The sequence below is a fragment of the Leopardus geoffroyi genome, chromosome E1, assembly GCF_018350155.1.
Source record: "Leopardus geoffroyi isolate Oge1 chromosome E1, O.geoffroyi_Oge1_pat1.0, whole genome shotgun sequence".
NCBI lineage: Eukaryota > Metazoa > Chordata > Mammalia > Carnivora > Felidae > Leopardus > Leopardus geoffroyi.
Genome location: NC_059330.1, coordinates 56,440,145 through 56,467,220, shown reverse-complemented (window position 1 = coordinate 56,467,220; position 27,076 = coordinate 56,440,145). Strand labels below are relative to the sequence as shown.

At 61.5% G+C, this 27,076-nt stretch overlaps 1 protein-coding gene across 3 annotated transcripts; it reads left to right on the top strand.

Annotated features, from left to right (window-relative positions):
* The first annotated feature begins 1,706 nt into the window (after window positions 1-1,706).
* Window positions 1,707-27,076, top strand: RHBDF2 (rhomboid 5 homolog 2). 3 transcript variants are annotated; one of them, XM_045489709.1, is made up of 19 exons: window positions 1,707-1,830; window positions 14,079-14,277; window positions 17,460-17,625; window positions 18,367-18,494; window positions 19,038-19,233; window positions 19,330-19,533; window positions 20,351-20,479; window positions 20,834-20,952; window positions 21,094-21,288; window positions 22,504-22,615; window positions 22,819-22,893; window positions 23,072-23,233; window positions 23,521-23,630; window positions 23,786-23,849; window positions 23,939-24,033; window positions 24,302-24,377; window positions 24,547-24,647; window positions 24,850-25,003; window positions 25,715-27,076. In XM_045489709.1, exons 3-19 carry the CDS (start codon window positions 17,482-17,484, stop codon window positions 26,132-26,134), a joined length of 2,484 nt encoding a protein of 827 aa, XP_045345665.1. In that variant the 5' UTR covers window positions 1,707-1,830; window positions 14,079-14,277; window positions 17,460-17,481; the 3' UTR covers window positions 26,135-27,076. The 3 variants fall into 3 exon arrangements, with proteins under 3 accessions (XP_045345665.1, XP_045345666.1, XP_045345667.1); XM_045489710.1 differs by lacking the exon at window positions 1,707-1,830 and adding an exon at window positions 6,554-6,613; XM_045489711.1 differs by lacking the exon at window positions 1,707-1,830 and adding an exon at window positions 6,702-7,338.

Sequence of the window (27,076 nt, the reverse complement as noted above, 5' to 3'; positions counted from 1 at the left end):
TTTCCTCGCTCCCCTCGCCACAGTTTTGTCTAGGCCGAAGTGTGGAGGCTAGGTCAACCAAGTCCTCCTTATGCCGAGGAGAAAGAAGGGTCCATCTGGGTAGCCAGACCCAGGCCAAGGGGCCGAGAGGGCAGAAGGACGGAGTGGCCCAGTGCGGGGGGGGGGGGGGGGGGGAAGGGCTTGTGGGCACACCACACCCAGCACCCACCCAGCCCGCACCCAACCCGCAGATGGAATTGGCTGAGTCCTGTCAATGCCTTCAGGAGGGGGTAGGTTCATGAGTTTTGGCCCTGGCCACAGGGTGATGCAGGTGGGACCCCCCTCCACCACCCCCCCAACTATGGGTGCCTGGGGGAAAGGGAGAGAGCAATGCCAGGTCCGCACCCCAGGGGAGCGGCAGAGCTGTGGAGAAGCCGGGCCCAGGGAGATCAGGAATCAAAGGCCAGCTTCTCTGGGCTGAGAGGGAGGAGAAATTGGCTCAAAATTGATGAGACATGGGGTCCCATTGTGATAATAGTAACAATAATAGCTAACACTAACAATAGCAGCTGCAATGCCAGGTGCCTTCAAAGGGGCTTCTAAGAGGCAGGGCCTATTATCACCCCCATTTACAGGGTAGGAAGCAGAGGCTCCCGGGAGGTTGTAGGTTATCCAAGGCCACACAGAGAGGAGGCGGCAGGGCAGGGATCCGAACTTAGGTTCTCTGGCTCTCAGCCTCCACCGCCTGTGTAATAACCACCTAGTTAACACTGCTATGCCACGCTTCACAGCATCCCCACTGCCAACCACGTGAGAAGGCCAGGCAGCCTTTACTACTTTGCAAATTAAGAACAGGCTCAGTGGGGCTAGGGCCTGGGTTGAGGCCACCCTGTCCCCGAGGCTGGCCTCACCGAATCTCCAGATCCTGAACGCTTTCCTCTTCTGCTGCAGGCACCCGTGTGAACCAAGGGTTTGCCCCATCAGGAAGGTCGTGTGTCGTCGGGCCAGAGACAAGGTGAGTTTTCACTGGGTCGGCCCTAAAGAAGATTCCCGGGACTCCTCCAGAGACACCCTCCCCCCTCCTCCCCCCCCCCCCCCCCCCCGCCCGCAGGCACCCAGCGCGTGCTTCGCTCAGCGGCAAACACTCCTACCCGCGGCTTCGTGTGGGGGTCGGACGGGGGCGGAGGAAATGGAGCAAGACTCGGCCTAGGAGCGCGCGTCCGCCCCGGGAGGATGCAGAGGAGGGCAGAGATCAGAGGCTTGCTGGAGGCGGGAGCTGCAGTAGGACGAGGAGTAATCGAGATGCTCCAAATGCGTTTTAGGGAAAGTGAGCGGCTAAAGGTTCGAGGGACAGGTCCACTTGGCCTTAGAATGAGAGGGATGGCAGGAGCGGGATGGGGGGGTGGTCGTCACTGGAGTGCCTATTCCTTGGGGGGGGAGGGGTGACGTGATGGCAGTTCAGACCTAGATCATGCGCTTTGTCCCGGGAGGAGAGGACGACGCCTGGAAGAGACCGGCTCCCGTAGAAAACAGGGCTCTCCCCAGGCGGGGACGCCCGCCCCCAAACCAGGGATCGGAGCGCAGAGCGAGGGGCGCGAGCCCCGCCCCCCGGCGCCCCGGGGCGGGCAGCCTACTCCCGCGCCGCCCGGAGCCCCGCCCCCAGGCCGCCAGGCCCCGCCCCAGGTCGCCGGGGCCGCCCGGTCCCGCCCCAGACCGCCAGGCCACGCCCCCTCCGCCCGCGCGCAGGTAGGGAAGAGGCGGAGCGCCGGGGCCCCGCCCCCAGGAGCCACCGCCCAGCCGCTGGCCGGCGCCGCTCGGAGCTGCGTCCCGGGGACGTGGGGCCGCAGGGAGGTGAGCGCGGGGTGAAGGGCGGAGCTCGGCACGCGGCGGCCGGGCCGCAGACGTCAGAGGGGTCCGCGGGGTCCGGCGCGGGCCCGGCCTGGGGCTGCTGTGCGGGGCCCGCGAGGGCGCCCGACCTGCGGAGCGCTCGGGCCCCACGTGGGCCGCGCCCGAGGCTAGAGGCCGGGGCTGGGCTCGGACGGGGCTGCTGAACCCGGGCTGCCGGTCCCTGGGGTTCGGCTGGGGCGAGACGCCTAAGAGGTCCCTTGGCCACGGGTCACCAGATGTAGGGGGCACGACGATTGAGCAGAAGTGTAAAGCCCCCGGGAGGAAGAGAGGGGACTGTCTGGGTACGGGACCGCGCAGTCTCGCCTTCGTTTCAGAAGCTCCTGGAACTCAGACCCTTCCCTCCCCTTTCTCTTCCTGGACGAGCAGCGGGCCGCCGCCTGGCCGCTTTCAGCCTCGCCAGGGTGGAAACAGGTGCGGGAGAGTGGACTCACAGCAAGTTTAGGTCGGAGCTCAGAAATTGGACCCAGCAGTCCCCTCTGTTGCTCCAAGGGCCTTGGGTTAGGTGCGCGTTAGAAAGGATTATGTCTGCTAGACATACTCTCCCATCCCAGGGCAGAGGGGAAGCTGAGGTCTCAGCCCCTGCCTGACTGAGTGAAAGGCTAAAGGGGGCCCAGGGGGAGACTTGCCAGATGACCCCACACGTGAACTGGCTTCTGGTTCGCAAATAATTTAGGACCCCGCGTTCGTGACATTTGCTGGTAAAAGGATGAGCCCAGCCTCTGTGTTCCTGCCACTTCGTAGGGAGGGCAGAGGGGCAAGCGGGGGACTGATTTTTGGTGCCAGGAGATATTTGATCATGTCTGGAGACATTTTGGTTGTCACAACTCAGGAGAAGGAGGGGAGTGTTACCACTGGCATCTGGTGGGTACAGGCCAGGGATGCTGCTAAAAACGTCTTACGGTGCACAGGGCAGCTTCCCACCACAGAGAATTAGCCAGCTCAAAATGTCACTGCTGCGCTGAGGTTGAAAGACCCTGGAGCCGCACCTGGCCCGTCAAGTTACTTCTGGACTGCCCCTGCTTGCCTCAGTTTCCCCAGGGGTTAGGAGAAGAACAGAGTAAACTTAAGTTGTGAGGGCAGTTATTCCCCCAGCAATAGGACTTCCTTTGGTGCCATCAGCCTGCCTCTTCCCTGCTCAAAGCGGGGGCCCTACAGGAAACAGGTCTGGGTGCTGTGGGGGAGGAGCTGAGTCCCAGGGGCTGGGCACAGGGCCCTCTCAAGGCTCAGTCCCGGAGTGCTTCACCCCTAAGGCAGCCTCCCATGCAGGGTGAGCCAGGACAGCCCTCCAGCTCAAATATCCCCCTGGTGGGGGGGGGGGGAGGGAATGGGGACAACTCTGTTCTCATAGATTTTCCCAAAGCTGGATTGCTGAGACAGGCATGGACGCCTAATGCCATGTGACCTGCTGGAATTTTCCCTTCTAACCTGACACCTAACTCTTCTGGTTATTTACACCAGGAAAATAACATCCAAGGACTGACAGGCTTCTAGTTCCTTGTGGCTCTCCAATCTGCTTCCCTCCGACAATAAAAAGGTCCTCTGTGGCTTGTGGGAACCCTGGGTTAGACAAGAGGCCCCAGGGCGGGCCCCCCAGCTGGCAGAGTGAGGCAGCCCCTGCTCCTGATGTTAGCCAAGGGGCAGGCCAGGGGAACCCCGGTAGGGACAAGTCCTTTGAATGGGGCTCAGAAATGTTGGCTCAGTTCTCAGGGGCTGGGGCGGGGGGGGGGGGGGGGCGGGGGAGGGCTGTCCTAGAAGGATGGGATGGAATGAAGACACTGTCCCTGCCCAAGAGCCCGGGCCACTCCACTGCCCTCCCTTCCCATTTCCTGACAGTGTCCATTGTCCACGTTCCGTTCACTTCTGGACCCTGGCCTCCTGGACCCCCCCCCCCAGAACTCTGGCAGGGCAAGAGGGCAGGTGGCAGTTTCTGGGGGGTTTTCTTGGTGGGTTTTGTTTTTTGTTATTGTCGGCTGTTTTGCTTTTAAACTTCAAAGGGCTGGAATGGCACTGCCGTCTTTTCGTTGATCGAAAACCCCGGAACAGGGGCCTCTGTCTTTAGTGTCTCTCGTGGCACAAAGCAGCATTCAAGACTTGTGCAAAGCTGCTCAGGAGTTAAGCAGTAGAGCCTGCCTGACATTGAACCTGGGCTGCGGTTCCCAGGCCCAGCCCCAAAACCCTGTGCCACCTGCTGGTAAAGGGCCAGCTGACTCCTATCTGGTTCGCTCATTTGTGAGCTGTAGGTCTCCGTGGTATCCCATACACGCACAGACCCACACTGCCCAGGAGGGCGCTTCTGTTCTTCTCAGAGGAGGAATTAACCGCGGCACAAATACCTTGTAGAGGCCACCGGGGTCTGAGCCTGGCTCCTCGTCGGTGGTGGTGTTTTTACCGGTGGCTGGAGCCCTTCAGAGGGTTCCCGTCAACCTACAACAGGCTGTGCCCGATGAGACGGCAGATAAGAGCAGGAAGACGCCGAGGGGGTGTGTCTGTGCATGCCCATACCTGCTCCTGTCCGGGTGACTTCAGCGAGCCACCTGCCACTTCTTTTTGGTTCAGGACGAGTGGGAGCAGCATCGGGGTGGCCCCAGCCTCCTGTCTGTCTCGCGGTGCGGCATCTGGGGAGATGTGCTCTCCCAGGGCCTCCCCCTGCCCCCCCCCCCCCCATCTCTGCACATCCCCTCCGGCCTGTACCACCCACTTTGGAGCAGTGTTACCCTGGCCACCCTCGGGAATTTCCGGAGTGAGCTCACCCGTTTGCTCCCGGGTTCCCATCCAGCTGAGCCAGGCTGGGGGGAGGACTGGCGGGGACGTCAGTGGCCACTGGGAGTGCAGGCCAAACTCACCCGTGGTGGCTGGGCTGGGAAGGCGACCGGGCGAAGCCAGCTCTGAGGATACAGGCCAGGGCACGTGGCCCCCACCTGTCCCGTCACTGGGGGGAAAACAAGGGCTTTTCCCACACAGCCCATAAAGTTACTGTTTCTTCCCTAATGGGAGTTGGAGGTGTGTAAATAAGAATTCATCACCTCGTCTTCAGGGAAGTAGGAGCACTGCGTCCACATTCCGTCACTGTGTGCGCTTACCCGGGGACCCAGACACGAGTCATTTGTCTGCTGTTCAGACGCTGCCAGAAGGCATGTTGTGGGGGCGGGGTGCTAGGAAAATGGTCGGAGCTAAGTGGGCAATGCCAATCAGGGATGCCGGCCAGGAGGGTGGGAGGGCGGTAGGAGGGGGCTTCCCAGCGTGGGGAGCCAAGAAGCAAGGCCCAGAAGCTGGCGGGCACAGTGGCCTACGAGATAGTGGTCGGTAGGATGAGGGTCACTTAGAGCCCGTGCCTCAGTTTCTTCAGCTATACAGTGGGGTAACAGTAGAGCCTCGGGACAAGTTGCCGGGAGGATTCCAGTGGTGTCGCACATGAAGTCTTGGAGGCCGGGAGCCTGAGGTAGGAGCTGCCACGATAGGGGCATCACGCCTGCTGTTAAGAGCGTGTCTGTGGCCCTTGGCACAGGCCCGTGGGGACGACAGGGGCCTTGCCTCGTGGGCTCTGGGGAGGACTCCATGAACATGCTGGGGAACAGTGCTAGAATTACTCTGTAGGGGGGCTGATCCGGGGTGGGGAACCTCAGCTCCGAGAGGCGGAGGGGAGAGGGAACGGGAGGGTGGGTTTCCAAGTGGGAGTGGAGTCTCAGACCAGGAACCGTTGGCTTCTCCCAGCCGGGGCTTTTCCCTGCCCCCCCCCCAGCTTTTGTGATGGGGGGGCGAGGGGGTCATGGCGGCAGTGACCCTCAGCTCTGCTCCCTCCGGCCAGGCTCTTGGGGCCAGGAACGGGGTAAGCCATTCAGAGCCTTGGTTGCCTCCTCTGCCTCCCACGTGCGGCCCCACAGCCTGTGCCAAGAGCATCCTCGGGTGGTCCCGCCCCTGCCGGACGGCAGGAAGCATCTTTTCCTCTCCGGATGGCCCTCCCCAGGTCAGGCCTCCAGGGTGGCCCCCAGAAGGCCTGAGACAGGAGGTGGGGGACCCGCTGTGGGATGGGGCCAGAGCAGGACTTGGCACTAAAATCTGGCCTGAGCCCTTGATGTCACTGGTGATGATGAGATAAGGGCAGTGTGAGAGAATGTTTGAGAAAACCCTGTGATAAGCTGAGAAGCCCTACCTAAGTGCCAGGTGATGTCATTTCTGCCTAGGGGCTGCTGGGAGGGACTCCTGAGTCTCAGAGGCCCACACCTACACTCGCCCCCAGCCCATGGACCACTCGGTCACCACCCCAGGCCCATTTTGTGGCCGCTTTGCCTCACCAGTGCCTGGGTGGCAAGAGACATCACTACCCCCTAACTCTGGGGCCTTGGACAGGTGACTTGACTTCTCTGAGCCTCAGTTTCCCCACCTGTCAAATAGAGATCTGTTACCACTGGGGCTCTTGGCTCAGATGTAGGGACCCAAGTGAGCCGTGGTCAACCAGGAATAAAAGAAGCTACCAATCACTGGCCAGCGATAGCGGCCTGGGTTCTGTGCATTCATAATCTCATGTCCTCTCTGTTGGATGGGGGAGGCATCCCCCCATTTCACAGCAGAGGAAACCGAGGCTCAGTTTCCTCTGGCAAATTGCTCAAAGTCTCCCAGCAAGTAGGTGGCCAGGCCAGGGTTTGAGTCCTGTCTCTGTCCTCCCCACGGCCCTCCTCATTCCTCAACAGGAGAATCCATGCTGCCCCAAAGTGACGCAGGGACTTCGGTGAGTAGGGTTTACAAATCCCCACATTCCCCTGTCTGAATGGCCCGGGTGAGCCCGGGTCCAAGGGCCCTGAAGGTCTAGCAGCCATTGGGGCTGGGACCAGCCCCTTGGAGGGAAGCAGCAAGCTCCAGGGCAGGGTTCTGGGAAGTCAGGTTTATTAGCTCCTTAATGACTGTTTACAAGCTGAAAACTGTTTGCCTGGCATGCTCCCTCCCAGCCGTGGGGCCGGCCTGGGCCTCCAGAAGTGAGGGGGACCCAGGACAGCCCAGGGCCTGACTTCCGGCTGAGTGGTCGTGGGCAAGGTGCTTACCTCTCCATAAACTATGGTAAGCCTTTGTCCCTCTGCTGAATGTCCACCCAAGTGAGCCCTGGCTAATGGTGACAAAGCCACCTAGATTTCAGACTCCCGGGAGGCTATGCATAAACAGACTAGGGTTAGAGATGTGAAGTGGCTTGCCTGCAGCACACAGCATTTAGGGTTGGGCCCCTGTCTCCCCCAGTTGGACAGTGTTTGTTTTTTTCTTTTGAGAGAGAGCATACGAGAGAGAAAGGGGAGAAGGGGTAGAGGGAGAGACAGAATCCCAAGTAGGCTCTGAGCTGGAGCTTGAACCTATGAATCGTGACATCACGACCTACGCCAAGGTCAAGAGTCACTTAACCGACGGAGCCTCCCAGGTGCCCCAGTTGGACCGTCTTTTCACCATCTGGAGCCAGGCCACAAGGAGGTGGGTGGAAAGTAGGTGGACCCCACCCTCGCAAACTCAAGACAGAGCCTGCTCTGTGTACTGAGTGTGGTCCTGTCTGGAAACAGTCTGGTCACCCCTCGGTGTCAGGGAGCTTCCAGCAGGGGTGAAGTAGGCCCGCCCTGCTCCCCAACCGATGTTGGACCCCATCCTTTCCCCCCAACCACTGAGCATGGGCTGGGCCTCAGCCAGTGAAAACCCAACTGCCAGGGGCACCCGGCTGGGTTGGTTCAAGGGTTGGCTCTTGATCTCGAGGTCGTGAGTTCCAGCCCCACGTTGGATGCAGAGATTATGAAATTATAATAATTATAAACTTGAAAACACAACAAAAACCAATTCCCTGCACGGCAGGATCCTAAGAGAGACAGATCCTCTTGCCTGTTTGGAGCAAAGCCCAGTCCGCACCAAAGCTCGGGTCAACATGGCGTCCAGCGGTGTGTGCTTCCTTTCTAGGAGCCTCTTCTGCCCCAGTATCTGGCCCAGAAAGAGTCAGGGCCTCTGGACCCCCGATGCCACTTCCTTTTCTTTTTTTTTTTTTAAGTTTATTTATTTTGGGGGCACCTGAGTGGCTCAGTCTGTTAAGCGTCCAACTTTGGCTCAGCTTCTCAGTTTGTGGGTTCGATCCCCACGTCGGGCTCTGTGCTGACAACTCAGAGCCTGGAGCCTGTTTTGAATTCTGTGTCTCCCTCTCTCTCAAAAATGAACATTACAAAAAAATTTTTTTAGATAGATAAAGTTTATGTTTGAGAGAGAGACAGAGCAAGGAGGACAGGGGCAGAGAGAGAGGGACAGAGGACCTGATGTGGGCTCCACGTGTGCCGACCTCAGCTTCAATACAGTGAGCCCGACGTGGGGCTCAAACTGCACGACCTGAGCTCAACCGACACTCAGCCAACTGAGCCACCCAGCTGCCTGGCCCCCCTGCCTCCTCCCTTCTTCACTGTGATGCTCAGGGAGTAACAGAACTGGGACAGAACGTGTCACCTTCCCAGAGGAGGCTGGGCCGTTGGGCAGAGCACCCCAGGACGGGCCCCTGTGCTCCCTTTCTTCTATTGTCCCCAAGCTGCACTTGGCCCCTAGGCTCTGGGAGCTGCTGCTTTCCTGGGGTGTGGAGGGGCACGTGCACCCCTGCTCAGCTGCTGTCCCCTCGTGTGCTTCTACGAGCAGCTTCTGGAGTCCAGAAAGTCCCAGAGGGCACCTTGGAGGGCAGGGCCCAGCACTGTGTCCAGCTGGGGACACGTGGCGGCATTGAGTGCCGCCTGCCTGCCCCTGCATGTTGCCAACGGCTGCTGCATCCAGCTCAGCCAGTTTCCTGGGCCCAGGGCCCCCGCAGAGGACGGGGCCTTCACATCTCCGCCCGCCCCGCTGGCGTGCGGTCCTGAGAAAGCTGATGCATACTACAAAGGGGCGTCGGGGTCTGCGGTGCTCTAAGAACTTGGCCTCCCCACCCCGGACTCCCACAGGCTCACAGCCTCAGCCTGGAGCCCGGGGCCCGCTTCCTGGGTCTGTGGTCGGCCCTGCTACCTAAGCCACTCTAACTGGGTCAAGGGGAATCCAGAACCTGGGGTCTGGTGGGGACAGTGGGGACAAGCCAACAGGTCCTCGAGCCCCTGACTGTGCCCCCTCCTCTTCATTCTTTACCTTCTGAACTGAGTGTGAGCAAAGCCCCTAAAGGTGTGGGGGTGAAGACATGGGGGCTCTCTGGGCCGGGGTCCTCTGTGGGTGCGGCCTCTCCCTGTGCAGGGCAGGGTGAGGCTGGGCTGAGCACAGGTGCCAGTGTAGTGGGGAAGTGGGTGCTGGCCGGAAGGGACGGAGAGGCCCGCGGACACTTCCTGCTGGCTTCTCCAACTCTGACCGGGGAGTGACTTGGAGTTCAGAGCCTCCAAGGGGGACGTGGTGGTCCCTTCCCTTTCCATCTCCCCGGGTCCTTTGCCTTCCTAAGTCCTGATCCCCGGCCCTCAGAGTCGCCTCTGCACTTTCCCGGCCTTTGCTCCCGGCCCCACTCAGCAGGGCAGGGAGGTGCGCGGGTGAGTCACTGGCCATCAGGAAGCCCGTAGGGAGACGGGTTAGACAAACGACCGCCTTTACATAAGTGCCTGGGCCCCGAGCTGGAGCAACTTCCCGAGGTCAGCAGAAGCCAGGGTTTGCCTGGGGGTTGCACAGTGGGTGAGGGCCAGCTTCCTCTTCGCAGCTTTCTAAAAACAACCTGGTTCCCAGAAGGGCTGTGGCGGAGGGACAGGCCGGTTTCAGTTTCTATGGCAGGGAAACAGGGGAGAGAGGCCGTCATCCTGTCATCCTGTGATTCATCAGGGGACTGACAGGTTCCCTGCAGCCCCGAGCCGCCTCCCTTCCCTCTGGACCTCCCGTGGCCCACTCACCCACCACGGCCAAGTGGCAGTTTCTTTATTTCCTCGGTTCAGGGGACCTGCGCCGCCCCCCCCCCCCCAGGAGGTCCCCTGAACTTCCTGATCCGATCTGGTGGCTGGTAGTGGTTTCCCTCTGTCCTCTACTGGAGGGCATGCTTGCCCCTTGCCCAAGTCCCTCCCTCCCTCCCTCCCCTTGGTCCCCAGTTCTGGCCACACGAAGGCTAAGCGCTGATGTCAGCTGCTGCGGCTCACTCCCTGCCCTGGGTCGTGAAGTCCTCAGAGGCTGGGGATTCCGGAGACCCCGTCCACCATGGGCAAGACCAGGGGAGCATTCGGAAACCTGCTAGGGTGCGTCGGTGACAGGCAGGTGGGGAGGGGATTGGGGGCCCCTCCAGCGCCCCGTCTGGATGTGTGCTGGTAGATCTCGGGCAGGGGACCTCTCCGGCCGAGGCCGGGCTGTGACTGTCGGGATAGGGCTTAGCTGGCAGTGCCCAGCCCCACCCTTTGTGAGGAAACCAGGTTTTCTGTGGGCATCACTGAGTGGTTTCTGAGTCTGCATTTCTGTCATGTGCGCCTGGCTGCCGGCAGCTGGGTCACACCACTGGTTGTGGGCGTGGTGCAGGGGTGACGGAGTGTCAGCCCCTGGGTCCCTCTGGGTCATTTGAACTGTGCACTTCACTTTTTCTTTGGATCTGCCCCACCCCACCCCACCCCACCCCACGACGGACGGACTCCACCCTCAGGCCCCTCTCCCTACCCAGGCCCCTCCGAAGTCTTCCGACTACTCTGGGCAGGGGCTGAAGGTCCTTCTGGGGGAGGGCCCCAGCGAGGCCAGGATCCGGCTTGGGCAGGGGGCATTGGCCTCGCTGGGTGGGACAGGCTCTCAGACTCTCCACGCTCCCCCCACCCCGACCTGGAGGCTGGCCGCGGCACCAACCCGGGGGGTCTTGGAGCAGCGGATGTGACTGTGGGCCAGGAGGAAGCCCGGTCCCAGGATGTCACAACTTCCTCTGCAGTGAGCAAGCATTTCTGGGGCGTGGGAGACATGTGTGGGGCGGGGTGCTCCCAAAACGCCAGCACTTTCTGTCTGGGTTCCTCCATGACCCCACCACACTACCGGCCCTACCCTCTGCCCCCTGCCGCTCTCGGGAAGGAACTGGGATTCTGGTGCTTCTGCACAAGTTTGGGGCCAGTCTCAGGAGCAGGCTCACCCCTCCATGGTGGAGAGGGGCTGTGGGAAAGTGGTGTTTTGTACTAAACGTGTGGGCCTCGTGGGCATCAATACTGGGCCATCACCTCGTCCAACTCCCTTGCTTAGCAGTGAAGGAGAGGGGGGAGGGTAAAGTTTCTTTACAGGCCAGGATGTGGCCTTGGCCACGAAGATGGTGAAAACGGTCTTGGGTACCATGCTGCGCCCGAGGAAGGCACGCGCGCAGCCCTGCCTCTGTTCTCCAGGGCCAGGCCGCATCTCCCTGTGACCCCCAGAAGTGCCCTGGGGCCAGTCCAGTCTCCCCAGTCCTACCGCCTAAGGTTGTGTCTGCCCTTATTTCTGTCAAGACAGTGGCACAGACGGTCTGCAACACAGCGGGTCCCAGGCTGGGGAGTCTGGGCTGTGCTGGGGAGGGGGGAATGGGGGACCCAGTGGGGGCTCATCCTGGGACAGCATCTGGTCACAGAGCCACAGCAGGGCAGTGGGCACTTTGTGGAGCTTTCCAGAGTGGGCTGGGTGCAGGATGGGGGGAGGTAGTTTTGGTCCAGGGTCCATGTGGACTGACAGTCTGCAGCCATGCATGCGCCCCCCCTCCCACCTGCCTCCCATCCCATCAGCCCTTAGCAGGGGCCTGATTATTCCAGACCTGCCTCTGCCCAGACCTGCCTCTGCCCAGGGCCCAGGCCTACGCACAGGCAGATCTCTGCAGAATGCCAGGAGAGGCAAGTGAGAAAGTGGTTGGTTCTGTCTGGTGACAGGGCAGACTTCCTGGAGGAGGTGACATTTCACCTGGCGTCGCCCAGGCAGACAAGGTGGAGCCTTGTGTGGCCAGGGCAGGTGCAGGGCCTCAGACAAGAAAGTGGGGGTTTGGGAATCTGCAGGGACACTGGTGTATCAGGTGGGGGTCGGGGCAGGTTCTGAAGGGCTCTGGGTATCTACTCCAGGCAAGTGTGACCAGCCCTGAGTTCCAGAAGGATCCTACATGCTTGATGAGCTCACCCAAGCTTGGACTCGGCAGCCCTATTCTCCCAGCCTTCTTCCACCGCCTGCCTCCCTCCGTCCTTGGTGCTAGTTTCCCAGGACAGTGCCTGCCTGGTGCCCTCTCACTGCACCCTGGTCCCAAAGGAAACTAAATTGGAGAACTTTCCGTGCAGGGGCCCCAGGTGAGGCTGTTGTCTGGGAGCTGTCCCCAGAGCAGACGCGAAGTGGGATCTGAGGAGCCAGCTGGCCCAACGCTAAGGCCCATCTGCCCGTGATCTCTGGGCGGCCTCATCGTCCATGGCCAGTCTGCCCTGAGGTGTGGGGTCGGGCCTCCCAGCACTTTGCGGAAGAAAGGATGCTTGAGTCTTTTGGTCAAACCCAAAGCAGAAACATCCCGGGCCCCCAGCTCTTCCTCAGGACCCCCTCTGGCACCCACTCCCCCCCCCCCAAAGTTCCTCCTATGGTTGGAAGCCTTTGTTGCCCCATGGAGTCAGAGGGAGGGCGCAGACCTGCTTCTAGCCTCTGGTGGGCCCCACGGCAGCCCCTTGGGCCCCTCTTGGTAACCCCGGGCCTCTGAGGAACAGAGTCTAAGTGCTTTTGAGTATAATTTCCCTCTGGGCTGGACTCCACTGTCACCCTGATAGGGGGCCGTCCAGCCCCCAGTGTGCTCTAGCTTTGGGCTGGGTGGGGCGTGGCTCCTGTTTCTTAAAGAGACCCAGCTGTTCCCTTCCTGGCTGTGTGAGCTTGGGCAAGTTACTTAACCCCTCTGAGCCTCCTCCCTTCCCAGCCACAAAAGGGGAGCGATGGCAGATGTCTGTTTCGAAAGGTGTCTTGAGGACAAAATGGGATAATGCGTGTGAAGGGCCAAGCCAGGCCTGGTTGCATGGGAATACTTGACCTGTCCTGCCTCTGGTAGCTGTCAGGGTTCTGCTCCCCGAGGGTCTGCTGCAGAGTGTGCCCTGTGCAGGAGCTCCTAGAGCGAAATATCACAGAGTTCTTTACCTTCAGATGCTTGATCGTATGTTGTGTGGATGTGACCTGGATAAATCATTTAAAGAATGAACACAACTTGTGGGGCGTCTGGGTGGCTCAGTCGGTTAAGCGTCTGACTCTTGATTTCAGCTCAGGTCGTGATCTCACGGTTCATGGGATCAAGTCCCACGTTGGGCTCTCTGCTGAGTGTGGCACCTGCTTGGTCTGTCTCCCTCTTTTTCTTTCTCTCTCTCTCTCAATAAACATTTTAAAAAATGTTCTAAAAAAAAAAAAGAACGAATACGACTTCTGAATCATTTGAACACTGTCTGAAATACCTGCCTTACTCTAATCGAGAGGAAATGTTGAAGGGAGCCTGGGTGGTTCAGTCAGTTGAGCGTCCGACTCCGGCTCGGGTCGTGATCTCGCGGTTTGTGAGTTCGAGCCCCGCGTCGGCTCCGTGCTGACAGCTCAGGGCCTGGAGCCTGCTTCGGATTTTGCGTCTCCCTCTCTCTCTCTCTGTCCCTCTCCCACTTACGCTCTGTCTCTCTCAAAAATAAACAAACATTAAAAAAAATTTTTTTTTTAATTGTTTATTCGCTTTTGAGAGATAGAGACAGAGTGTGAGCGGGGGAGGGGCATAGAGAAAGGGGGAACACAGAATCCAAAACAGGCTCCAGCCTCTGAGCTGTCAGCACGGAGCCCGACGTGGGGCTCGAATCCACAAACCGTGAGATCATGACCTGTGCCGAAGTCGGACGCTCAACTGACTGAGCCACCCAGGCGCTCCCCCCAAAAACAATTTTTTTTGAAGAAAGGAAATGTTGATCAGAAGACAGCCAGCACTTTGTCTTTAAGTTAAACGTGTGTAGTGAAGTTATGTTGAAACAGGAAAAATAAAGTAGAGGCCACCCTGATTTGGGGTGCCTAGCCCAGAGCGGGGGCAGGGCTTGCAGGTGGCTTTTTAGGCAAACCCTCTGAGGCTGGACCCCCCTGGCTGCCCGGACGTCTGAGCACCCAGCTCACCGCCAAGAGGGGTTCTTACTCCAGGTGGCGAGAACATATCCTTTAACCCCTCACCCACGAGGCCGGTGGGATTACCCCATTTTACAGATGCAGAGACTGAGGTCAGGAAGATTAAAAGGTCCTTGGTCCCAACGCGCCTGCTTGAGTCTGCCCTTCCTTCCTTAGAGACTGACTGCGCGCGCCTAAGGAGCTGCCCTGCTCGGCCTGGAACCGGCTGCCTTTGCGTCTGTCCACCTGCCCACACAGCTGAAACTTGACCCCAGAGCTTCTGCAGAGAGTGAGGGAAGGACTAGAACATACTAGATCATGCTCTAAAGACCCCTGCGACAAGACCCAGGAAGCTGTGAGCTCAGCCCAGATCCGAAGGTAGGAACCCGGTTAGCAGGGGGTGGGGGGAGGGGCAGGGCTGGACCCGAGGCACCAACCGCTTTGCTCATTTGTTTGCTTTTCAACATGTACGAACTGATGCTGTCTGCGGCCGGGACTCCTCTGGAGGTGGGGGCGCAGCAGTGAACAAGGCAGAGAGAGAGGGAGGCAACCCGGGTGGAGTGACGGAGAGACTTGAAGGGAGGGGAGGGCCAGGGGGCTGCTTCAGGCAGTCAAGGGGGGCTCCTCGGAGGAGGCAGCGCTCCGGCTGGAACCAGAGTGAGAGGAAGGAGCTACCTGTCCCACCGTGTGATGATCTGACGTGGGGATGGAGGGACCAGCGCAGGCAGAGGCCTGACGTTTGGGGAGCACCTGCCTGAGACTTTTTTTAACAGCTTCATTGAGCTATAATTCACATTTAATTCAGCACAGAGCCATGAGAGCCATGAGATCACGACCTCAGTGGAAATCAAGTCGACCACTTAACCAACTGCGCCACCCAGGCGTCCCTTGTGTCTGGCTTCTTTCGGTTCGCATAAACATCCTTAAAGTTCATCCCTGCTGGACCATGTCAGCGCTGCCCTGCTGTTTGTGACTAATCATTCCATTATGTGTATGTGGGACCTTCTGTTGGTCCGTTTGTCTGTTGATGGGCATTGGGGTCATTTGCACCCTTGGGCCCTGCTGAACATGCTGCCGTGAACATTCCTGCCCACGTTTCTGTGTGCGCACACAGCCTGGGCGTGTGTCGTGCATTCTGTCATCTGATGCCCAGGGCGCCTCTCTTGGTTGGGGGGGGAGGTTTTTCCCCCATTATAAGGTGAGGGCTTGGGTGACCTGTGGTCAAGTGCAGGCCTCTGTGCAGGTCAAGCCCAGACCCACCCACCTGCAGCGTGCTTTTGACCGTGACCCCTCGGCGCCCCTAGCCGAGCTTAGCAGGTGCAAGACAGTCGGGAGCCTAGAGTGGCCGGGTCAGGGGCAAGGAGGAGACAAAGCCACTCAGGGCTCAAAGGCTCCCGTGAGAAGCTTGGACTCCGTTTTAAGGGAGAATGGGAAATCGCGGGACACTGTTGAGCAGAGAGTGATGTGGTGTGATTGGCGCTTTTAAAAGGTGACTTTTGTTGTTACGTAGAGGACGGTCATGAGGGTGGGGGCTCGAGGGGCGGTGGGTGGACTGTTCGGGAGGCTGCCTGTGGTCCTTCGGGTGAGAGAAGACGGTAGCTTTGGTGAGGCCAGGTAGAGATGGAGGGGACGGACAGACTCGGGACAAACGTGGCTGCTGTCACCCTCTGTCACACGTCGGCCCCACACGCCCTTACCCGGAGGGCTCCCGTGTGACTCCCCGCGTCCGTGCACAGCCCGGGGTCAGCCCCGCTGTATCAGCAGGTGGATGTGGCGCCCCTGGCCCTACAGGAGGGGAGGAGAAACCAAACCCGCTCCAGCAGCTTCGGGAAGTGGGGAGAGAAAGTAGCTGCAGATTTTAGCCAGAAGAAGGGCAGAGTGAGGGATGAAAGGAAGAGAGTAGAACAGGCAGAGGGCCTTGATTCTGGTGGAGTCAAAGGGGAAGTGGGGGCTGGTGACCCGGAGTGAGAGTACAAAAGCCCCGGATCGGGGCGCGGCGGAGTCAGTAAATTGCCACCTCCTTCTGGCAAGGCCGTTTCCCAAGATCCATTGAGATTCAAGATGAACTTCCTCTTCAACCCAGCAACTCCACTTCTAGAAGTTTGTCTTGGGTTAGTACTGGGACAAGGACCCGGTCTGGGTCTGGGCAGGGGTGTCGGTGAGCACCAGGCACAAATCCAAAATGCCGAAAACACCCTCAGCTGCCATCAGTCTGGAACTGGTTTAATCTTGGTGTGTTCCACTCAATGAAATCTAGGGGCGCTGGTGTGGCTCAGTGGGTTAAGTGTGACCGGCTCTCGATTTCGGCTCGGTCGTGATCTCACGGTTCGTGAGTTCAAGCCCCATGTCGGGCTGTGCGCTGATCCTGCTCGGGGATTCTCTATCTCCCTGTCTCTGTGCCCCCCCCACCCCCCCCACCCCCCCCACTGTCTTTCAAATAGATAAACATTTTTTAAGAAAAGAAAAATAGGGGACACCTGGGTGGCTCAGTCGGTTAGGCGTCCAACTTCAGCTCAGGTCATGATCTCGCGGTTTGTGAGTTCGAGCCCCGCCCCACGTCAGGCTCTGTGGGGACAGCTCAGAGCCTGGGAGCCCGCTTCAGATTCTGTGTCTCCCTCTCTCTCTGCCCCTCCCCTACTCACACTGTCTCTGTCTGTCTCTCAAGAATAAATACACATTAAAAAAAAGAAAAATAGGGTAGCTCTGTGTGCATTGATGGGACAAGATGCACACACTCTGGAAGAAAAGTTGTGGCAGGAGCGTGTGTAGAACCCCAGTATGTGTGTCCTTTTCCAGTTGCAAAGAGGCTGTTTGGTGGCAGATGGGGTGACAGGCAGGCCATGAGCTCACTTTCTGCTTTATAGGTCTTCTGGGTCTGAGCACATGTCACTTTTATGGTTGGGATATAGCGTTTTTCCTCCATGAAAAGAGAGAAGTACCAGACAGGTGGCAATTTCAGTTACCTTTGAAAAAGGAACCAGGCAGCCCAGGGGACAGGAACCAGCGTGGTGGCTTTCTCTCTATTTGCAATCAGGCTGAGCAGCCACTTCCTTGCTAGAAACCCAGAAAGCACCTGCTCCCCGCACAGCTGTGGACCTCTTCTTTGTGGCCAGCGCATCGGGTGGCCCCGGAGCCTTCTCCTGGTCCTCCCCCAGGCCCTGCCCCGAGATCAAAGGCAGGGCTCTGGGTCCCAAGAAGCTGCCCTCTGGCCCCTGGCCTACTTTGACCAGGCTGACAAGGCGGCCAAGGTCACCTGGCAGCTCAGTCTTTTGCCCTCAGGCTCCTTTCTGGGTGTGGTCCTGCAGTGGGAGGAGGTGGAAAGGTGGGGATTTCTCTGGCCCCTGCCGGCCTGGAATGCAAACGAAGGACGAAGGACAGAAATAGACCTTCTTGCAATAATACCCCACCCAGGTCAGATTCGGTCTCTTGTTGAGAGGTTTAGACCCCAGAGTTAGTTAGGCCTGACCTGGGCCACCTGCCCTGGCACCAAGGTCCCCCGGTCCCCTCCTGTCTTGCCACCTCTCGACACACTCGTGCCCCCCTCCCTGTTTCCATTCCAGCCGCGCTGCCCCCCTGCCCGCCATGGCCTCCGCTGACAAGAATGGCGAGAGCGTCTCCTCCGTGTCCAGCAGCCGCCTGCAGAGCCGGAAGCCGCCCAATCTGTCCATCACCATCCCTCCACCCGAGACCGCGGCCCCTGGCGAGCAGGCCAGCATGCTGCCCCAGGTAAAGGGACAGGTGAGGGGGCAGCCTGGAGGCTCACCGCCCTGCCCCAGACAACAGCCGTGCCCACACAGCACTGTTCGGGTGGAGGAGGCCCCTTCTGCCTGAGCCCCAGCTGCCTGTGTAGCCCCTGACTTAGGCCTGTGCCCCCTCCTGCCTTTCCAGATGTCACAGTGAGCGGGCCCCGAGCGCAGGTGCCGGGTCTCCCGTGATCGCTGTGGGTCTCCCGGTGGGATGTGCGGTCCTGAGAAAGCCTCCCGGTTCCACCCAGGACTGGCTGTTTCCCTTTCTGCCTAGGCCCTGCCACACCACCCCACCCAGGGGCGAGGGCTGTCCCACTTGGGGGAAGGGGCCCCCCGCGCTGGGCATCAGCAGCCTGACCCCGCGGCGCCTGGCTCCCGTGGAGAATGGAAATGAGCAACGTTTCCAACAGCCTGGACCAGCGCTCCATAAAGGGCTCATTGAGAACAGGCTTGAAACAGTGTCCTGGGGCATAAAGGGGTGCTGTGTTGGTGCCACCCACTCACCCCGGGGGGCTCTTCCTCCTACAGGGAACCAGGAGCTAGGAAATCACGCTGGGGGTCACTGAAGAGTTAGAAGATGGTGACTTTACATTTGGAAGGAAAGCAGCTCAGGGCGTGTAAATTGGGGGTGAGGCTTGTTCTCCGTGCTCTCACGTAGGGAGCCAAAAAAGAGCCAGCCCGGGCTCTGGGCTCCACCAAGTCCCAGCCTGTCTTCCCACAGAGGCCCAGGAACCCAGCCTACGTGAAGAGTGTCAGCCTCCAGGAGCCACGGGGACGATGGCAGGAGGGCAGCTCAGAGAAGCGCCCAGGCTTCCGCCGCCAGGCCTCCCTGTCCCAGAGCATTCGAAAGTGAGCACCCTTCCCGCCCCCCCCCCGTCCCCGGCAGCCCTACGGACCTTCTCCGGGCCTGGCCCCTGGGTCCCCTTCCTAGAAGGAGCGGGAAGGCCTTAATGAGCGGCCCTCCCTGCAGGGCTGGAACGTGGGAATCCGTTAACACCGTGTTCCGGGGGGGAAACTGAGGTCCAAGGGCGATGTGTGCCTTGTAGAAAGTCACAGGGTGGAGCCTGCGGGGTGGGTCAAGGAGCGGGGCTGGGGGGGGAGGCACCGGCCCACAGAGTGACTCCCGGAGGCCTGCCCACCCCTTTTAGCTGGTCATTGGGTACCAACCCAGGGGCAAAAGCGGGGAGCCGATCTGTCCCCCTCCACTGCACACACACGTGCCTTGTCGCCTGTCATCCCCTGCCCACACACGCTGTCACCTCCCACATCCCCTCCCCTGGACACACGTGCACGGCACCCTGCCCCCCGGCGTCCCCCCTGCACGTGCCCTGGCCCGCTTTGGTCTTCGTCCCTGCGGCGTGCCCACCCCCGCGGCGCTCTCGGCTCCCGCAGGGGCACAGCCCAGTGGTTCGGGGTCAGCGGCGACTGGGAGGCGAAGCGGCAGCATTGGCAACGCAGGAGCCTGCACCACTGCAGCGTGCGCTACGGCCGCCTCAAGGCCTCGTGCCAGCGGGACCTGGAGCTCCCCAGCCAGGAGGTGCCGTCCTTCCAGGGCACCGAGTCTCCAAAACCCTGCAAGATGCCCAAGGTGGGTTTGGGGCGGAGGGAGGGGCGGCGGCAGTGGCAGGGGACGGAGCCCAGGGGCCCGACCTGCTCCCTCCCTCCCTCCCTCCCTCTCTTCCAGATTGTGGATCCACTGGCCCGAGGACGGGCGTTCCGCCACCCGGACGAGGTGGACAGGCCCCATGCCCCACACCCGCCCCTGACCCCCGGGGTCCTGTCCCTCACATCCTTCACCAGCGTCCGCTCTGGCTACTCCCACCTGCCCCGCCGCAAGAGGATGTCTGTGGCCCACATGAGCTTTCAGGCTGCCGCCGCCCTCCTCAAGGTGAAGATGCCTCTGCCCGGCCCCCGCCGCCCCTCCCTCCCTCTCTGTCCCCCCACAGCGGCCCCCAAGAGCTCACCTGGGCGCATCCCTCTGTGCCAAGGGCAGCGGATGCATGAGGTTATCCGGCAGAGAGGCCCGGGGCCTGGCCCATGGCCTTCCGGCCCCAGCGCTCCAGGGTTTGGGAAGCCGGGTTCTGCACCGACACGGGCTGGGCAAGTCGGAAGTGAAATGTGCAGTCAGTTCACCCGAGTTTACTCGGCCCCTACGATGTGCTGGGCACGGGGGCTGCAGAGTGACAGGAGCCAGTGTCCCTGCCCTGGGAGAGCCCCCAGGCCCGAGGGGGCAGTTGTCACTAGTCAGTGTGATAAGTGCCGGGGTCGGTGCAGGAGAGGGGCTCATGTCAGGGAAGCCACTTGAGCTGAGCCCAGAAAAATAAGGAGAAGTTCCCCAGGAGAGGAATAGCTTTCTCAGCAGAGGGAAGGGCCCACGCAGAGGCCCGGAGGTAGGAGGGGGCATGGCACGTGGGGGTCAGAGAGGGGGGCAGGGGCACGGTGTGCCGTGCCGCGGAGCTGGGGCTGGGGGAGATGGCCCGAGTTTTGGGAGTAAGGGCGCGGAACGAGTGGTGGCGAGCTAGCTGCCCAAGTCAGAGGGCAGGACGTCAGCAGGGAGAGGAAAACGGCCAACTGCGGAGAGAGCGCTACTTTTAGGGCTATGGAAGATGGTGCCCTGTCTCTGGCCACGCCCTGCCCAGGGAGGATGGGCTTGACAGTCCCTTTGGAGCGGGGGGCCTGATGCCCGTGCCTCTGCCCTGTCACAGGGGCGCTCCGTGCTGGATGCCACGGGACAGCGGTGCCGGGTGATCAAACGCAGCTTTGCCTACCCCAGCTTCCTGGAGGAGGACGTGGTCGATGGGGCAGACACATTTGACTCCTCATTTTTTAGTAAGGCAAGCATGGGGTGTGGGCCTCGGGAAGAGGGTACCGGGTGGCCTGGGAGTTAGGACTGGTGACCTGGCCTTGATCATGCGCTGCCAGGAGCCCCTGACAGATCCAAGGGCCCCCTGGTTGGAGGGATATGCTGCCTTGCGGAGCTCCTGGGCCCCTGTCTCTCCGTCAGGGACCTGGCGGGGCAGGTGCCAACGGGGAAATCATGAGGGCTCCCAGGCACATGCCCTGCACCTCCCTCCCCAAGAGCCTGTCCCGCTCTGTTCTGTCCTTGAATTGAGCTGTCGGGAGCAGTATTTGGGACAGTGACTCCTCACGCTGTCTTTCTTTGTGTCCCCCGCTCCACCCCACCCCAGGAAGAAATGAGCTCCATGCCCGACGATGTGTTTGAGTCTCCCCCGCTCTCTGCCAGCTACTTCCGGGGGATCCCACGCTCGGCCTCCCCGGTCTCCCCCGATGGGGTGCAGGTCCCTCTGTGAGTTCTGGGCAGCCTTCCTCCCAGCGGAGGGAAGCGGTGCGGTGGGGGAGGGCTCCCCCAGCCCGCAGCAGGTCCCTCCCGGGCCCCCTTCTGGGATGTGCGGGAAGGGGCAGCAGGCTGAGAGCCCTCCCCCACCAGGAAGGACTCCGGCCGAGCCTCGGCGCCCGGGGCCAGGCGCAGCAGGCGCCTCGCCTCCACGGTGAAGCACTTTGCCTTTGACCGCAAGAGGCGGCACTACGGCCTGGGCGTGGTGGGCAACTGGCTGAACCGCAGCTACCGCCGCAGCATCAGCAGCACCGTGCAGCGCCAGCTGGAGAGCTTCGACAGCCACCGGTGAGCCGCGAGGCGGCCGGCTCCGGGCGTTGTGGGCGGCGTCCCCGCCCTCGGGTGCAGGCAGAGGGCAGGAGGGCCGAGGGCCACCCCGGGAGGCCTGGGAGCTTCCGGCTTCCCCGGGACCCTCGCCTGCAGCAGCCCCCTTACTCACCGAGCCGGCATTTGGCGAGCACCCCCTGCGGGTGAGGGAAGCAGGGACGAGTCCCCGGGGTTGCCCTGCGAGCATGTGCGTCACCTGGGAGGGGTCCCCGGGCGCTTTGCTGCCTCTTCACCCTCCCTGCTTCCTCGGCCTGTGTCCTCAGCCTGGCTCCCGAAAGCAGTGAGTCGACAAGCGTGCGTTGGGTGCTCTCCCCCACTGGCCCCAGAACGGCTCCGACAGGAGAGACCGGGAGGGCACGCTGGGCCAGAGGGATGGTCAGAACCTTGGGCTGTGAGTGAGGGGAGCATGGGGCAGGATGTGCACAGAGACCTTGGGGGAAGTTAGAGGACTGGAGGAGGGCAGTCCTCCCAGTGTGCGATGGGCAGTGACCTGATGGACGTTAAACCCCGATTATAAATAAGTAATAACAAGGATACCAAGCGTCCCAAGGAGGACGGAGAATGAGAGTGAACTGGTGAGAAGGGGTGCAGCCGGCGTGAGCAGGAGTTAGCCGGGTAAAGAGAGATGTGAAGAGCATTTCTGACAAAAGAGGCACCGTGTGCAAAGGCCCTGGGGCCGTGAGGATTGTGGTTTGTTCCAGGAACTGTAAGAGAAGAATGTGGGTGGGCACAGTAAGGCCTTGCAGCCAGCAGGAGGGGGCGATGTTGGACTTAATTCCAAGGTGGCAGGTAGCCATCTAAGGGTTTTAAGCGGGGAGAGACATGTTGGAGTGCATTTTTTTTTTAACGCGTATTTATTTTTGAGAGAGAGAGAGAGAGAGAGAGAGTGTGAGCGCAAGTGGGGGAGGGGCAGAGGGATACAGAGGACCCGTGTTGATAGCAGAGAGCCCGATGCGGGGCTCGAACTCACAAACTGTGAGATCGCGACCTGACCTGAGCTGAAGTCGGACGCTTAACCGACTGACCCACCCAGGCGCCCCCTGTAGGGGCTGTGATGTCACTGTGACCAAGGATGAGTTGGAGGGGAATAGAAGGGGAGCTGATGGGGGATGGGCTCGACAGGCTGAGGGATGGGATGTGGGTTTGGCTCCGCTGACCCCAGGCTTGTGTCCCCAGGCCCTACTTCACCTACTGGCTGACCTTCGTCCACATCATCATCACGCTGCTGGTGATCTGCACGTATGGCATTGCACCCGTGGGCTTTGCCCAGCACGTCACCACCCAGCTGGTGAGCCAGGCTAAGTTAGGGGTGCTCCGCGCCGGGGGTCCCACCCGCCCGAGAGGCGTCAAGCGTCGTCGGCCACCGAATCCCTCCCGTGGCCACAACCTGGCCCGTGCAGGAGGGTGCTCTGGGCTCACCACAGCTTTTCCCCTCAGCCCTACCCTGGCATGGGGAACCCCCTGACCCCCCTCCCTCTGCCTCTGCCCCAGGTGCTCAGGAACAAAGGTGTGTATGAGAGCGTGAAGTACATCCAGCAGGAGAACTTCTGGATCGGCCCCAGCTCGGTGAGGGGCCCGGCGGGTGGGACAGCACCACAGCAGGAAGGCCCCGGGCCCCGTCACCCCCAGCTGGGCAGGGGGCCGGCTTGCCCAGGGGACCCCCCCCCCTCGTCAGGGGGCTCTCAAGGGAGACTCAACAGAGTGGCCAGGTCGGGGCCCACGCTTACTCTGTGCCCTCCCCCAGATCGATTTGATCCACCTGGGAGCCAAGTTCTCGCCCTGCATCCGGAAGGACCAGCAGATCGACCAGCTGGTGCTTCGGGAGCGAGACCTTGAGCGGGACTCGGGCTGCTGTGTCCAGAACGACCACTCAGGCTGCATCCAGACCCAGCGGAAAGACTGCTCGGTAGGGCCAGCCCTCCGCTTGCCCTAGCCTTGGGGAGGGCCCCTGGAGGACCATCCCCTCCCTCCTTCCCGGCCCCACACACCCCTGTACACGGGCCAGCACGGGGAGGGTGCCGACCTCCCCAGAGGAGCGGAAGCCAGGTCTTGGGAACGTCAGCCAGGGGTAGAGGTCTGGGAGATGGGTCTGAGCCCTGGGGACGAGGGGAAGAGCCCCTGTCCTGGAGGGTCCCTTGCCCACTCTCACGGGGACATTCGCCTAGTCGTAACCAACCCTCCTCCACCCTCCAGGAGACTTTGGCCACTTTTGTCAAGTGGCAGGATGACACGGGCCCCCCCATGGACAAGTCTGATCTGGGCCAGAGGCGGACATCGGGGGCAGTGTGCCATCAGGACCCTAGGTACGGTCCCAGGGTGGCCCACCGCTGGGCCACCCATGAGAAGACGGCCTTGCGTATCCTGCCCGTGGCTCCTGCAGGGATGTTGGAGGGGAGTGTGGCAGGCTGGGGGGCGGGGCACAGCTCCTCATTTTGCCCCCTCTCACCCCTGCCTCCAGAACCTGTGAGGAGCCAGCCTCTAGCGGCGCCCACATCTGGCCCGACGACATCACCAAGTGGCCAGTGAGTGTCCGGGGTGGAGCATGGTCTAGGAAGGGCAGGGAGGGGGTGCCTGCCGCTGCCCGGGCCCAACCCGGTGTCTGTCCCGGCAGATCTGCACGGAGCAGGCCAAGAGTAACCGCACGGGCTTCCTGCACATAGACTGCCAGATCAGGGGCCGCCCGTGCTGCATCGGCACCAAGGGCAGGTGAGCCAGCCCGGGCACTCTGCCCCGGGCACCCTGCCCAGAGCTTCCTCTTATCCTGTGGCACCACCCACCACCCCGGGCCAGTGTCCTCCCTACCTGGTGACTCTGGGGTCACCCGTGGCGTGAGTAGAATGAAAGGGAGCTTGCCCAGGAGCTGTGGTCCCCGCAGAGCGGCACCCCCTTCCTGCCAGCGATGCCTGCTGTGGCCAGGCCTCGAGCAGCAGGTGAATGGGCCCTGACGCATCCCCTGGCCTCCTTGTCCCCCCAGCTGTGAGATCACCACCCGGGAATACTGTGAATTCATGCACGGCTATTTCCACGAAGAGGCAACACTCTGCTCCCAGGTGAGGCAGGGCCTGGCGGGGGCCCTGAGCGTAAGGAGGTGAGCGCCGCAGCCTGCTGGAGCTGGCCTTGTGCGTTCCCTCCCGCAGCAGGTACTCGGCTCTGCCCCCCCCCCCCCCACGTCAGGGCCAGCTGGGTCGAGGGCACTGACCTCCACGCGCTTGCCCCCAGGTGCACTGCTTGGACAAGGTGTGTGGGCTGCTGCCCTTCCTCAACCCCGAGGTCCCAGATCAGTTCTACAGGCTCTGGCTGTCTCTGTTCCTCCACGCTGGGTAAAAGGCCCCTCGCTGCCCGCCTCTCCCCGCCAGGCCCCTGTGATGTCTGCCCGCCCCCGCCCCCCAGACCCCTGGAGGAGGGCTCCCGGGCCAGCGCGCAGCCGCCACGAGCCTCCAGACCCCGCTGCCCCTGCGGTGCCTGGCTGGCAGCCGCAGGCAGAGGCGGGACGGCTGATGCCTGGTGCGCCCCCCTCCCCAGCGTGGTGCACTGCTTCGTGTCGGTGGTCTTCCAAATGACCATCCTGCGGGACCTGGAGAAGCTGGCCGGCTGGCACCGCATCGCCATCATCTTTATCCTCAGCGGCATCACCGGCAACCTCGCCAGTGCCCTCTTCCTCCCCTACCGGGCGGAGGTAGGCACTCGGAGGGGCGGGGCGGGGGGCGGGGCCGGCTCTGCTGCTCCCCCGCCCCCACCCCCCCACTGGCTCTGCCACAGGGACACACGGCGCCCTCCCACGCCAGGTTCAACAGCAGATGGACAGCTAAGCTGTGGGCTTACTGGCCGATCCCCTAATCCCCGGGTGCAGGGGAACAGCACTGCCCCTGGGTCATGCTCAGGCATCCCTTCCGACTTTCCCAGATCTTGTCCCTCCTTTTGTTCGCCTCTGCTTCGTTTCTCTTTGTGACCACGCCCCTGCCTGTTTACCTGCCTGTCACGTAACTGTGGGTTGAGCTGTATGGAATCGCCAACGCCCAGCCACTCTAGACTCACAGAAACAGCGAGTTTTTTGATCGGTTCAGTCTAACGCTGTTGGCTCGCTCAGGGTCTGTCTGTCCCGCCGTTCGCTGCCTCGAGTGGGCTTGTCTGTCGCGTTGATTGCACTGACCACCCACTGGGCCCGTAGTAGGTCCTCAGAGTTTGCAGAAAACGTGGGTGCCGCAAGCCCAGCTGTGGCCCAGCTGCTGCGGCTGCTCCCTGACCCCGTCCCCGCCCCCACCCCAGGTTCAGGGTCCCCGCGCCTGGGAGGAGCCCACCCATAGGCTGACCCAGGTCCCCCGGGGGCTCCAGGCTTCCCCCTGGGGCGCATGGAAATGACCCTTCTCCCCTCCCCCACCCGCCCCAGGTGGGCCCGGCCGGGTCGCAGTTCGGCCTCCTTGCCTGCCTCTTCGTGGAGCTCTTCCAGAGCTGGCAGCTGCTGGAGCGGCCCTGGAAGGCCTTCTTCAACCTGTCGGCCATCGTCCTCTTCCTGTTCGTCTGCGGCCTCCTGCCCTGGATCGACAACATCGCCCACATCTTCGGCTTCCTCAGCGGCCTGCTGCTGGCCTTCGCCTTCCTGCCCTACATCACCTTCGGCACCAGCGACAAGTACCGCAAGAGGGCCCTCATCCTGGTCTCGCTGCTGGTCTTCGCCGGCCTCTTCGCCTCTCTGGTCATCTGGCTCTACGTCTACCCCGTGCACTGGCCCTGGATCGAGTACCTCACCTGCTTCCCCTTCACCAGCCGCTTCTGCGAGAAGTACGAGCTGGACCAGGTGCTGCACTGACCCCCTGCCCCCCCGGGCGGGGCATCGCTGCTGCTCACGGGGCGCTGAGGGCCCGGGGCCCGGGCTGCAGAGCGCCCCCTCCCCCACCCTCCGGAGACCCACTGCCAGGGGCCCGGGCCCTCCCTCCACCAGGCGAGACGGTCACAAAGGCGGGTTCCCCCGGGGCGGCGAGGCGCCCCCTTCCTCAGGCTGGGGGACACTCCGCGCACGGGCTTCTCTGCAGCTCAGGGGCTCAGGGCCATGCCCGCCCGTCGCTCCCCTGCTGGCGGGACCACCGCCTAGGGGTGGGCTTCTTTCTTTCCCAAGGTCCTCAGGCTTCGCCCATCACCCCCCTCAGCCTCTGCTGGTGCCCCCCGGCCACACACACACACACACACACACACGCACCCCATTGCTGTGAGCGTGCCCTTACTGGGACGTGGCCGGGGTTCCCACACCTGCCTCACCACGCCAGCCCTCCTTCCTGTTTCTCCTCCCCTCTCTGCCCTAAGAGCCCAGGCCCCTCGTTCATCGGTGGCCTGGTGAGCCTGCCCTTAATGCTCCTGGAGCAGACTTGTGGGAAGGGCTTTGCCACAGTCTGGGGCAGAAAAGAGCAAGGAGGCACAGCTGGGCTGGGAAGCTGAGAGCCTTTGCTTGTTCCGAGCAGACAGAGGCTGTCCCCTCTGTGTCCCTCTTGGCCCTCCCTTGGAGTCAGTGTTCTGCCTCATGGGGCTGGCTTCGAGAAGGCCGGCCCTACTCCACTCTGCCTCACTCCTGCCCGAGTTGGGGCGGGGGCTGGGCTACTCACTCCTGCCCGAGTTGGGGTGGGTTCCCCAGGGGTTGCCCAAGGCTCGGTCAGACCCATTTTTTACTGGTTTATATTAAGGTTCTAATTTTTAAAAGTAACGCTAACTTTATATGGATGATGTCTCAAATGTATTAAATGATACTCTTTAGAAGTAA